Source organism: Pelophylax lessonae, assembly GCF_965119305.1.
Source record: "Pelophylax lessonae genome assembly, chromosome: 5".
Classification (NCBI taxonomy): domain Eukaryota; kingdom Metazoa; phylum Chordata; class Amphibia; order Anura; family Ranidae; genus Pelophylax; species Pelophylax lessonae.
The window spans coordinates 218,816,539-218,831,220 of NC_138772.1; the positions used below are offsets into that span (position 1 = coordinate 218,816,539).

The 14,682-nt window shown below is 42.1% G+C and overlaps 1 protein-coding gene across 1 annotated transcript in view; it reads left to right on the forward strand.

Moving 5' to 3' along the window:
* The window catches only part of COBL (cordon-bleu WH2 repeat protein), a 390,271-nt gene that overhangs the window by 238,816 nt on the left and 136,773 nt on the right, over positions 1-14,682 (forward strand). The window contains exon 9 of the mRNA XM_082258067.1: positions 11,679-11,852. Coding sequence (XP_082114193.1) covers positions 11,679-11,852 — 174 coding nt within the window. The remainder of the gene's footprint in view (positions 1-11,678; positions 11,853-14,682) is intronic.

The window sequence follows — 14,682 nt, forward strand, 5'->3', positions numbered from 1 at the left end:
CTTGATTTATATATAGTATTTATGAAAAGAGTTATTAAATGTGCACATGACTGCTAATCGCTCAGCTCTCAGTCTTCCTGGAGCAGAGACCAGTGACTGTCAGTCACCGCTCTCCACTTTCCCCCTCCAGCATTCACTGGAGCTGAAGAAGTGGCGAGTGTGGCTGGCTTCGGCTCTCAGCTGCGCTCTGAAAGCTCCAAACCAGCACTCCACTCTCCTGCACTTGAAGGTGGGCCTCACGCAAAGAGGCTTTAAGGGCTTTGATGCTAGTTACCCAAGATAGCACTTGCCTTGCTGCCCTCCCAAGACTGGGGATCTCCGGATAGGCTAGGAACAAGAAAAAACAGAGGGCGCACCGGCCTAGCGCATTACCTCAAAATTGAACCACTTTATTAAAAGTAGGTGCAAATTATACTCACAGGCTTTATTTAAAGTAAGTGCAAATTCATACTCAAAAACGAAGATGATATAAAAGCATATCAACAATATTGGTGTAGCATCTGGGTTGTCGCGTCACAGCCTGAGGAAGATGCAGGTCCTAGAAACCCGTTAGCCAGTCACTGCAAGGACTTCATTACTGTGACACAACAACCCAGATGCTGCAACAATATTGTAGATATGCTTTTATATTATCTTCGTTTTTGAGTATGAATTTGCACTTACTTTAAATAAAGCCGTTTTATTTTGAGGTAATGCGCTAGGCCGGTGCGACCTTTGTTTGTTCTTGTTCCTAGCGCTCTGAAAGCTGGAGCCAGCTGTCAATCAGTCAGCTGAGTGGATCCCCGACAATGATTGCACTCCTGTGACCCAGAAGAGAAGTATGGCCCAAAGAGCTTTAGCCATACTTCTCTTTTAACAGTATGGTGATGCTTATTCATAGTCCATTGAGAAGACAGGTAGCACAATAACTTGCTAATCTGCATAGTTGTGTCACTGTGCTGTCTGGCAGGTTTGTAAAAATCACAAGAGTCGCTGAACAGAATTACAAATGTTTTAGCAGGTTGTCTAGTTGAAATACATGGAATTAACAACATTTTTAGCTGTTTGGTTTTAGTTTAACTTTAAGGAGTTTGTGATACTGCTTTTAGCTCTCATAAATGATGTTGATATGTAAAATATTAGTTACTAAACCACAGAGGTATATAACTGATATTCCTTTTGACACTAACTCAATGCTAGTGACTATTTTATGTTAAGATGAGAGTGTTTTTGTTGCATGTTATTACTATTCTAACATAATTGTCCTATTCATCAAATGATCGGTTTGAGCTGTTAAATTGGTAATAGATGCTTTTGTTTTGTGTGCTGAAATCTGAATAGGGTTATCACCCTAATGTTACCATGTGTCACACCCTGCATGCAAGTTTGCCTTCGCTTTAAGTTGCATGTATGTATTTAACTAGCTCAGCAATATTAATTGCACTTTGCCAAGTCCTGGAAGCATCTTGAACACACTTGGAAGTCATTTTGATGTCGGCATTGGTTTGCGAGGTGTTAATGAATACTAAATTTCACCATAGTAACTGTTTAAAACCTTGAACATTGCGCTGGTTCCTGCATCGAAGTGTGAACCCAGCCTAAGTAAGGCAGGAGTATGAGCATCAATAAATGCTCACAAGGGGTGCAGTGCATCTGGTGTCGATGAGCCAACTACTAAGTTATACTCTGGACCTGCGCCATTTAAGACTTCTTATCAAATGTGATCATCAAGTATGGAAAATCTAATTTTTACCGTTGTCGCTGGAGAAGGGCCCCCCTTTGGGAAATATATAGAACATTGTTACCCCAATTTGGACTTGTAAGGCAGACTTGAGAAATAGTAGAAAAGTATAACAGTATTTAAAAATTACCAAAATTTTTTGTAAATTATAAAAGCTGACCACATGGTCGAAGGTACATCACATACGTACCTGTAGGTGATTTTGCGCTAATGGACTGCCCTCGCGCGTGTAAAAGTACGTGGGCCGGTCCAGAAGAGGTTAATAAGCTTTGCCCATCTCAGGGCAAAATTAACCCACTTTGTATTGAATAGCATGGTGAATGGGTAAATCCCCTCTCAGATATACGTTAATTGGTTGTGTCCTGTTGATAAGATTTGCCATCACTTCCTGCCTGGAATACAATGAATGGATGAGTGGAAGTGAATGAGAGCAGCGGCTCTCCGAAGTCTCTTCTTCCTTATTGGTTGAGACAGCAGAGCGCGGAGGCAGGACTGAACCACACTCGGTGTGTGAATGGATACACTGAGCAGCGGCTTGGGTGTGAGCCTGCTTGGGTGCCCTCATAGCAGGCTGCTTGCTAGTGCTACTGGGGTACTCGGCAAGAGGGAGGGGCCTGGAACGCCTGCGGTCAATCTGAGAAAAAGAGGATCAGGGCTGCAAGTAAGTATAACATGTTTGTTATTTTAAAAAATCTGCCTTTAATATCACTATAATGCCACTTTAAACCTGGCCTCTCCTTCTCATGTTTTACCAGCCACACAACCCACCCAGTTGGTAACTGATATAATTTATTACATTAGAAGATCTATAAAGAGACTCAGAAGTGAGGAGAGGGTTGGGTTAATATGTTTTTTTTTCTGGAAAAATCCTAAATCAGCATATAATGTCAGCTTCTACTAATCATTTTTATATGAAGGTTTCTTTGAATGTAACCCTGGTTCAAGCCTTTTTTGTCAGAAGTCCAGCTTAAAGTGACTGTAAACAATCACCTTGTAAAACAACCCATTTAGTGTAAAATAGAAATGAAAGGCAAAACATTTTTGTATAGATATAAAAATAAACATTATAAATACCTTTTTCCCTTTTTTATAAGTGATCACATTCCCTCTGTTCTCAGCTGCAGAAGAACTGGAGGGAGGAGAAGCAGCAGCACACTGAGCTTGCCAGTGAATGTCTGTGCAGCGGGGGGCATGTCAGGACAAGTCTGATCATTGGCGGAGAGTATACTGAGTTCCCAGTGTAGCACAATTCCCAGCATAGGTGCTGGCTGTGGGTCCCCCTGGGTCACAGTGTGCAACAAAAGTACATTTGAACATGTTTCTCCAAGTGTGAGCACTGAGACAAGGACCAGTCCAGTATCTTTGGGTTTTTAGGTTTATTTAGGAACTTGGATGGGAGAAGGGATGAGTGGGATACTCCAACAACTGAACTATGCACAATTAGGCAGGGACTCTAGAAAATGCTGCTTGACGCTGGTTAACGCTGGCTGGATGCCTGTTAACGCTGACTTGACGCTGGTTAACGCTGGCTGAATTCCTGTTAATGCTGACTTGAAACTGTGACTTTGCCTTTGACTATCAAAGTCCTTTTTAGCTCCCTGAGGTACTCCTTCCTGAGGTAGCTGACTGTACACTTTGACTGCACTGCTGAACGCTTCAGGGCCCACACCGGCGCCCCCTTTCACTTCCCTATCTTCAGGGCTTTAAGACTTGGCACCCCCTTTCACTGCCACAACTACTGGTTAACTGGCTCCTGGATCCCCTTGACCTTCTGGAGTGGTCCCCTTCTCCTAGGCAGACCCCTGGGCAGATCTTAAGTACTCACGATACTGTTTTTCCTGAAGACTTCTGCCCAGCAGCTCCACTCGGTCAGCAACACTCTGCAGCACAGCTCAACCTCTGGTCCCCTTAGGCCGACTGCCTGGACCACCTTCACTCTCTGACAGGAGGAGAGACAGCCGTCACCTCCTCCTGGGACTGATGCTCCCGCCAAAAGTCGCTCTGTCACATTCTCCCCACAGATTTATCTCCAATCCCAGGGTGCATTGCAGTAAACCCTGCCCACTGAGACAGTCATAAACCCTGGTGTGCTATTGGCTAGGTTTCCTCCACTGACCAACATGATCCCTCATCGGACACAGTGGGAAGACTCCCCAGACTCAACAGAAACATGTGACAGCTAGCTAACAATTTAGGCCCCCCTGATAAGCAGACAGGGCCACAAATACATTTTCCTAGCACCTATCTAGGAGGGTGCTACATCAGCATAACTAGAGAACTGACAGTGCTGTGCTCTCCTGCTTAGTGTGGTCAGTTTTTAACAGGAAAGCAGAGGGACTAGCAGGAACACCAGGGATTTTACATAAAGGAAGCAATACAAAGAGAACAGGATACTTTCTCATATATGTACTGTGTATGGTACAGCGGGCACATATCAGGAATATGAAGTGTTGGGGTAACAAACACTTTAAATAACTTGGTTTGAGACAGACAAGTGAGTTTTCGGGAGTATCTTTTTTGGAGGGACACTTTCTTGAATATAGTTTGGTATACTTAAAAAAGCACACAAATAGAAAAAGTTTTCTGAATTTAGGGTAAATATTGCAGGCAAAGATTTCTGGTATTAATAGAGAAGTTGGGGTTAAAAAAAACAAACATACATACTCACCTCCAGGCTGCAGCATTGGCCTGATGCTGCAGCTGTCCCCCACTGGCTCTAAGCCTGGGAACTGAGCGATCACATGACCCCTGATCGCTCAGTTTTTTGCTCTGCCCCTCCAGCACTCACTGAAGCGTCAGGCTGGGGAGTGGGCGTTAGTGGTAGCATCTGGCTTTGGCTTTCAGCCATGTACTGAAAGGCTGAGCTAGCTACTGATCAGGTATCTGGGTGGATCCCGACAATATGGTCCTGATCCTTCCAAAGTTTGGGGCGACTCTGTGATGTTAGCCTACAGTGGAAATTAGCCCACTGGTTCTGGGTCACAGGACAGCACAAGTAAGTGCACTTCTGTGACCCACGGGAGATGTATGGCCAAATAAGGTTTGGCCATACTTCTCTTTTAATAACACATGGGTGTCAGTTTTCACATGTTGCTAATACTAGAAATAGTTTCTTATTTGATAAATCAAGTGCTAAAATGTCTTGAAATTGCTGGTGATTTTATCATGTTAATTTTGCATCAAGCCTGACAAACTGTGTTGTGACCTAATGATTTCAGGCATTTTTTAATTATTATAATGCTACATACTGTAGATGCCAAGGAAAGCAAATCTTTCTTGTTTAACTGGAAAAGTTTGTTAAAGCTTTAAAAGCTTTGTGTCTGATAAGAAAAGTCTACTTTTACTTTTACCACTACTCTTCCCATCAGACCGATGTATGTTCAAAGTGAAATGCAGATTCACAAGGGGAACATCCTCTTTGTTCTTCCAAAATCTAGCTGTGGTGTGTTTTGATGTATTACACTGTGCACTCAGCATGAAAAAAGATCAACAGGAGGTACTTCTATGCATTCTGGATGTAATAAAGGATATGTAGAGCCTATTGGCCCTAATGAACCCTGACCTACTTAGATGGAGCAACCTTTAAGCAGAAGCATAGTTTTGCTTAATAGTTTTCAATATTTTACTTTGCCAATAATAAAACATTTTTATTTGATACGTTTCCTTGTGTGCAATCTGTTACAATGTTTATTAACCACTTTAGCTCCAGAAGGTTTTACCCCTTTCCTGACCAGGCCATGTTTTGCGATACGGCAATGCGTTGCGTTAACTGACTATTGCACGGTCGTGTGATGCTGTACCCAAATAAAATGTATGTCTTTTGTTCCCACAAATATAGCTTTCTTTTGGTGGTATTTGATTACCTCTTTTATTTTTTGCACTATAAACAAAAAAAAGAACCATCATTTTGAAAACATTTTTTTATCAATTCAGACCAATATGTATTCTGCTACATATTTTTGGTAAAAAAAAACCAAAACAAACCTAATAAGTGTATATTAATTGGTTTGCGCAAAAGTTATAGTGTCTACAAACTATGGGATATATTTATGGACTTTATACTTTTTTTAAATTGTTTTTACTAGTAATGGCGGCAATCAGCGTTTTTTTAGCGGGACTGCTACATTGCAGCAGACAAATCTGACACTAACTGACACTTTTTTGGAACCAGTGACACCAATGCAGTGATCAGTGCTAAAAAAATGCACTGTTACTGTATAAATGACACTGGCTGGAAAGGGGTTAACATTAGGGGCAATCAAGGGGTTAAGTGTGCTCCTAGAGAGTGCTTTCTAACTGTGGGGGAGTGGATGCACTAGAGGAAAAGAGAGGTCTGTGTTTCTCTCTTTTCCTCCCTGACAGAACAGCGGTCTGCCTTGTTTACATAAGCAGACCGCCGTTCTGTCATTCCTCGAATGGAACCCGCCGGACCCACTGATTTGCTCCTGCCGTGTCCAATCTCAGCAGGAGCGAGCACGCGCCCCTGACATCTCCTGCACAAAATCACGTAAATGTACGTGATTTTGTACAACCGGGCCGCCCTGCCGCAGTGGGTGATCCGGAACGTGTTAAAGGAGATCAGAAGTCACAGCATACATTTTTACTTCACAATATCGGCATTGTAATAGCAATATAAACAGTAGGTATTTTTGACAATGCAATATAAGTTTGCTTGAAAAATCTTTTAAATTATAAGTGCTGTGTGTCTGCTGGCCATTTCTTTTTACAACTTCCTGGATTTGCTGCATGCTTTGTAGTCTCTCCTCTACTCATTCCTTTGGTTTCCTTTCGATTCCCAAGGAATAAAAATCCCAAAGTACCTTGCTGCTTGAAAGCAGTATTGATGTTGTGTGATTCCTGTACTGACTGTGCCTCCTGAAAATCCTCCTTTCAGTTCAGAAGGCAGACTCTGTGAAATGGGTGACACAGCAGTGCATATTCACAAGATGTAGTAAATATGAGTCACTGCATTCAAGGAAGTAAATGTGTGGGATTCTTCAAAAAGCTTCCAAACTTCAAGATGATTTAAATTACCTCTTGCCAACCCACTCACAGCAGGTACATAGCTCCCAACTGTCCCTGATTTTAAGGGACTGTCCCTGATTTGGAACAAAGTCCCTCTGTCCCTCTTTCCTCCTCATTTGTCCCACAGTTAACCACTTCATTGCCACTTGACGTTAACCCCTTCCCAGCCAGTGCCATTAGTACATTACAGTGTATAGTACATTACATGTACAGTATTATAACTGGTAACTGTATTGGTGTCACTAGCGACATCAGTGTTAGTTAGACAGTTAGTGTCCCTCCCAGCCAGTGTCTCTTAGTGCTAGATTGGCGGCCACACTATCACAGCCACACTATAAGTCACTGATCACCACCATTACTAGTATAGTGTCTGTACTGATCAGTATCTTGATCGTGATCAGAACTATATTAGTGTCACCAATAGTATAATGTCTACAAAAATGCAGTTTGATTTTTACCAAGGACGTGTAGCAGAATATATGTAGGGCCTAGGTTTATGAAGAAATTTGAATATATTGGATATGTTTTGTAACAGAAAGTAGAAAATGAAAATGTTTAGTATTTTTCATTTATATAATAAAAAAGATAAAAAACCCAGTGGTAATCAAATACCGCCAAAAGAAAGCTCTATTTGTATGGAAAAAAATGATATACAGGTGCTTCTCATGGGAGTGGGAAAACAGTGGACAAGTCAGCTACCAATGAATAAGAAAATATTAGAGCAGGGGTAGTGTAAAAAAGTCAGTGGGCCATAGAGCTGGAGATATTAAAGCAGGAGTGGATACGTTAGGAGTGTATAAGTTAGTGAGATGTGGCACTAAAGATATTGAAGCAAGGGTACAACTCAGTAGGCCATGGAATGAAGGAGCTCTTAGAGGGCAGCAAAAAAATTGAATTTGAAAGAGTGATTGATTATATGGGTGAAAGTTTGTATAAATGGACCTTGTTCCACCACAGACCAACAAAGGACAAGGAGACCTTATCTGTTCGAGGCAGAATAAGGTAGAGTCACTTATTGCCATCATGCAAGAAAAGGGTTAAGGACAGTGGAACATGTACATATAGGAAACCAAGCTAGCAGGACATTACCAAAAATACAAGAATTAAATTATTGGTTGGACATAAATAAAGCTGTGGCCAAATAAAGTACATAGAGTAGCAGAGGGCATATGGAGCACCAGCTGTGGATCCATGGTAAAATATAAAAAGGAGAGCAATGTAGAAATGACAACTAGACAACTACTGGGGAAGTTGTCAGATAGAAGTTGATACAAGAGTGACACCAAACTCTGGTTTAAAAAAAAAAAATGTTGCTGCTGTAATTTACATTCCTGTTAGAGGGCGGCTACATTTGTTCTTTATTGTCCCACTCTATGTAGGAAGGTAGCTACCCACTGCTCTCTCCAGAGATTGACTAGAGAATATGGCCTATGGGGTTTGTATTGTGCATAGAGAGGTGCTCATGACCGCAACTGCTCATTCCAAACAAATGAAAGTGAAGGGAAAAGGAGGACACAAGAGCTTATATAGAACATTACAAGTAAAAAAAAGTGGATTGGCATAAGGCAAATGTGGTGCCTTTAACCACTTAAGCCCCAGAAGATTTTACTCCCTTCCTGACCAGGGGGTATTTTGTGATTTGGCACTGCGTGACTTTAACGGACAATTGCGCGGTCCTGCGACGCTGTACCTAAACGAATTTGACGTCCTTTTTTTCCCACAAACAGGGCATGTCCAAACGGTGGTAATAAACAGCGCATACTTAGACTGCTCTGAGGTAGTACGCGGGGTGCCCCAGGGCTCAGTCCTGGGACCAACCTTGTTCAATTTATTCATAAACAGCATCGAGGTCGGGGTCAGTAGTTCAAAAGCAGTTTTTGCAGATGACACAAAATTGGGCAGGGCAATAACCGCACAGCATGAAGCAGATATCCTACAGAATGACCTGGACAAAATAACGGAGTGGGCAACGACTTGGCAAATGAGGTTTAACATTGAGAAGTGTAAGGTTTTGCACTTGGGGACTAGAAACATAAAAGCACAATACACGTTAGGAGGGGAACCCTTGGGGGAATCAAAAATGGAGAAAGATCTGGGAGTCTTGGTTGATGATAGACTAGGCAACAGCATGCAATGTCAAGCGGCAGCTGCCAAAGCTAGCAGAATATTAGCATGCATAAAGAAAGGGATGTATTCCAGAGATAAGACTATAATCCTTCCATTTTATAAAACTCTGGTCCGACCGCATCTGGAGTATTCTGTCCAGTTCTGGTCGCCAGTCCTCAGGAGGGATGTGTTGGAGCTGGAGAAAGTCCAGAGAAGGGCAACTAAACTAATTAGGGGATTGGAGGACCTTGATTATACAGAGCGTCTGCAATCACTTGATTTATTCTCCCTGGAGAAGAGACGCCTGAGGGGGGACATGATAGCAATTTTTAAATATCTCAATGGGGATCTCAGCTTAGAAAAAAAGCTGTTTAGTGGAAGGGATTGCATGAGGACTCGGGGGCATACAATGCGATTAGAGGAGAAGCGTTTTAACCTCAGGCAAAGTGGGGGGTTCTTTACTGTTAGGGCTACAAGACTGTGGAATTCTCTACCACAAGAGGTGGTTTCTGCGGGTAGTATGGTGGCTTTCAAAAGACTATTGGACGTGCATCTCAAGGATCAGAACATTCAGGGGTATGAGAGATGATTACAGCCACACACACCTACACAGGTTGAACTGGATGGACTATTGTCTTTATTCAACCTCACCTACTATGTAACTATGTAACTATGTAACAAACAGAGCTTTCTTTTGGTGGTATTTGATCACCTGTGCGATTTTTTTATCATGCGCTATAAACAAAAAAAAGAGTGTCAATTTTGCAAAAATAACAATATTTTTCACATTTTTTATATGAAATTCCCCCAAAAAAAAAGTAAAAATCAGAATTTTTTAACATTTTAGGCCAATTTGTTTTATGCTACATATTTTTGGTAAAAAAAATGCAAAAAGCGTATTTTTATTGGTTTGCGCAAAAGTTATTGCGTTTACTAACTAAGGGAAAGATTTTTGTCATTTTTGTTGTTTTTTTTTTAACGCGTAATGGCGGCGATCTGCAATTTTTTTTGCGGGACTGCGACATTGCGGCGGACAGATCGGACCCTTGACTGACATTTTTGACACTTTTGGGGTTACCAGTGACATTACTACAGTAATCAGTGCTATACATATGCACTGTTACTGTACAATGACACTGGCAGTGAAGGGGTTAACTTTATTTGAGAGGGAGGGGTTGTGTGTGTCCCTAGGGGCGTGATTCTAACTGTGATTGGCTGTGGCTTGAGGCGTAGGAACAGTGATCAACGGTCCTACATAGTAGAACCGTATGATCACTGTTCTTACACAGGGGAGAATGACAGGCGGCTTGTTTACATCAGCCGCCTGCCTTTCTCCCGGTGTAACGGACGATCGCGAGTGCCCGGCGGACATCGGGTCCGCCGGGCACACGCGCGGGGGGGTCCGTGACCGAGCGGGAGCGCGCCTCCAGCGGCGCACGCTCGCTCCCCAGAGCCTCACAGGCTAGTGAGGTACCCATACGTCACTTTGCCTGTGAGGGGCTGACCGCCGCAGTATATGTACTTGATGCGGTCAGCAAATGGTTAAAAAAAGGGATCAAAGTCTTTAACAAGTAACTATAGACCTGTTAGTTTAATTTCTATAGTCGGGAAGATACTGGAGAGTTTAATAAAGACCACATAGATGAGTTCTTGCTGTAAAACAATATTTTAAGCAACAGACTGCATGGATTCATGAAAGACAGAAGTTGTCAAACAAATCGAATTTATTTTTTTAAAGAGGTAAGTAAAACCTAAGACAGAGGATTGGCTGTAGATGTAGTATACTTAGATTTTGCAAACACGTTTGACACAGTTCCCCTTAGGGTAATGTGTAAGGCAAAGTCTACAGGCTTTGAAAGATCAGTTTGTAAATGGATAGAAAATTGACTAAAAGATTGTACTCAGAGAGTAGTGGTTAATGATTCTTACTTTGAATGGTCTAGGGTTCTTAGTGGTGTACCATTATCAGAATACAATATACAATAGTGATCAGTTAACTCATTTTACACATTATTTTCCTGATTATCTTTTTTGTTCACTAAAATTGTTTACCAGCACAAAAAAAAAAAAAACATAGTGGAGGGATTTACTAACACTGGTGCACTCAGATTCTTGTGCAGCTGTGCATGATAGCCAATCAGCTTCTAACATCAATTTGTTACACTTTCACAATAAAACCCGAAAGCTGATTGGTTTCTATGCAGAGCTGCACCAGATTTTGCACTCTCCAGTTTTAATAAATAACCCCTTTTAGGAATCTAAAGTTGAAATCATTGTTCTACCCTTATCCTAAAATAATTATTTGGCTTATTAGAGGTAAAGGGAGGTGACAAGCTTCCTGTTTTATGTTGAAAATGTCATCAGAGAGATGACAGAGATCTTGGTTGAGAGTGTTATCACTTTGTCACTGAATATCTATGAACCAATAATCCTACTTGTTTAAATATTTAAAGAATTTACTATCCTAAAATGTATTTTTTTTTTCATTATTATTATTTTTAAGGTGAGAATGCAATTGATAATAAGAGTGGCCACAACATTTAGCCAATAAAACAAGATAATAACAACGTACATTTTGTTAGAACAGCTTGGTGAAGAGCTATTAGCTCTGGGTCCAGGTATGAATGGTAAGAAGCACTTGGATGGATGGTGGTTGGTCCAGTAGTTAAGAGGTAGAGGAAGATGGGGGAGGCCTCAGTGAATTTTTTTAATTAAAACGCTAAGACATTTTGGGTTCATGTAAACTTTTAAAGAAACATGAAAGACAAAATGTATAATATGATGCTAAAATAAGAATGAAATAATCTGTGCATTAATCTTCACATAGGTAATGGACGGCAGGTTCCACAAAAACCCCCAAGAGGAACATCCAGAAGTCCACCTGAGTTAGAGATACCCCCACCCCCTCCCTACCCTCCACCTGATAATGATATTTCGGATTCACCCTTCTATGAAAATGGAGCTGCTATAACAGGAACAACCAGACCTATACCTGCTAAACGTAGGTCCATACCAGGCTATACTATATTTTTATATGCTCCTGTCTGCTCCACTTTTACTTCTATATCACTCACCTTTCCTCTAGTCTATGAAGTTATTTTTCTTTTCCTCCTGTCCTTTTGTTATGGTGAATATCTGAGACACCTTAAATGGTGCTCATTAGAGTTAAAATCAGCTATATCTTGCCAGTTATATTAAAGGAATAACCAAAAGCATGCCAACCAATGAGCTGGAGAGGTATGTCTCAGCTACAGTTTAGCTGTGCACAAATAATTCCCAATAAATGATTCTCTTGTAGCAAATATGAGGCAGGTATTAAACATTTTTTAATCCACTGAAGGGAATGTCTGTCAATACCTACGTTGCATGCAGTCCCCCATTGGCTGAAAGTAACTAGGTATTGTTTCCTTTTTTCTAAATGGTACGACTCCTCACCCATGCCTGCATCATTTTCCAGTCTCTGCTTTCCTGGAGGAGGTAGAGGGGACCCACATTGCATACATAAAATTGCATAGTAATAGGGATTGGTAACTTTCTATTTTACTAATTTTATAAGTAAAAAAAAATGGGGCTTTTGAAAGTTGTAAGATTGTAACAATTGCTTTAGCTTCTGGTTAGCAGGGCATCAATTCTAGGTTCACTAGACTGATCTTTACTAATGATGCTACCAACCAAAACTTGTGATAGTCGTGTAGATTCTTTTTGAAGCTCTCAAAAGAGTTGAAAGTTTGCTAATGCTCATAAAAGTTGTCTGTTTTATTGGAAAATCTCTTTTACAAATCAATATTAATTTTCCAAAGAAAAGTGAACATGCATTTTGTCTTTACCAGGTGAGGAAGAAAAAGCAATAATGATCCATGCAATGTGCAACCATAATGAGGACAGGCATCTTTCTCTTACCTTCTAGTATTCTCAGTGAGAATATGGGTATCATAGTTAATAGATGCACTACATTACTTTAGCGTGCTGCCTTGGTTTCAACAGTGAGGTCAAACTTTAATGCAAATCTGTCACCAAAAACACTAACGACTGAAATCAGTCATCCAGCTGTGTGTGTCCACACCTCCATTCCTTTTTGAAAGCTCCTCAGAGGCAAATAGAAACTTCCAGCCTGGGGACTGACACTCTGCCATCCCTTTCCCCTGAAATACGTGCTCCCCTGTTGGCCAGAGAGACACAACACAATGCAATGGAAGGAGGGTGAGTTGGAGATTTCAGAGCTACTACATCATTGCATATTAAACACCACAGGTTGGAGGGGTTCCTGCGGAGTTTATAAAGATCAATAGTACTAAGAAGTGGCAATCCATACAACAAATCACATAAACACATTGCTAGTTGCTTTCTTGTCCTGGGTCTCAGAGGTACTGTACAGAACCCCGGAGTTGGCATGCAGGCACTTGGAGGCAGGGCTGAAACTAAGAGGGGCATGTGCACCAGGTGCCACATTGAGAGGGCTAGCGCCACTGACAGGAGTAGTGACAGAGACATCACTACTCCTGTCAGCCCAGCGATGAAAGCTAGAAGGAGAGAGCCCAGAGGCAGTGCAGGCTGTGTTCCCTCTCCTCCTTCTCCTTCCTATCAGTGCAGTGCTCCTGCTGGCTGTACTGTTCTCCCATTGAGTGGCAATCTGGAACTTCATCTCCTAGCCGCACTTCTCGCAGCCATGAGGGAGCTGCTTAAAGGAAAAGTGTGAGCGGCAGGGGATGCCGCCTCGGTGTGCACTGTGCAGCCTTCCCTGGGCAGGCATGGCTCATCTCCTTCTTGGACCAGGAGGAGTATAGCGGAGGTCGGCTGATCCTTCACTGAGCTCTCACTACACAGAACTGATTTTGGACAAGAGCAGCTGCAGCTGAAAGCTCTGCACTGCCTAAGAAAGGGCTCAAAAACTCTGCATACAAACCCCCCCAGTGCTTGGTTGCTAGGACTGCTGGCAACCTAACAACAGACATCACTTGTTGGCTCCGACTCCCAGAGGAGAAAATTACTTCCCTATTCACACTTGTTCCGCCTCTCAGCTCCTGCTGATCTGCTACAACCATGCTGGTTAAGGTAAGGGGGCAAATTGATGTAAAAGGGGGCACATTGAGGTAAGGGAGGGGGGAGCACGCTGATGTAAGGGGGGATTCTCTGTTGTAAGGTGGGCACATTGCTGTAAGGGGGTACTCTTATGTAAGGGGGCACTGATGTAAGGGGAAGCTCTGATGCAAGGAAGCCAGGATTGTAAGAGGGACACTGATGTAAGGGGGCGTTAATGTAAGAGGGATACTGATGTAAGATGGGGAATTGATATAAGAGGGGACACTCATATAAAGGGGGTAACTAATGTAAGGAGGGGGCTCTGAAGTAAGAAGGGAAACTGGTGTAAGGGGGGGGGGCTGATATAATTGGGAAATTATGTAGGAGAAGACATTGATATAAATGAGGAAACTGATGTAAGGGAGGGCTTTGAAGTAGGGGGGATACTGATGTAAGGGGAAAAACTGACGTAAGGAAGAACTCTGATGTAAAGGGGGAACTGATGTAAGGGGGGCTCTGAAGTAAGGAGGAACACTGATGTAAGGGATGTAACGGAACCGCTGACCCACACTGTACTTGTGGTCTTCCATCAGTATACGGCTTCCTTGCAGTCATGAATATATATCCCAGATTTTCCCAGCCGCCCTCATACAAAACTAGCCATCAACTTAGCTCATACAAGTTTTGGAACCTTCTCCTTTATTGAACAGTTTCACACTCAATTTATACACACATGAGCACATCCCCCTCCTGATCAAATTACTACACACAGGTCAGGGGTAGCCTGACTACATTATCCTATGCAGATGAAA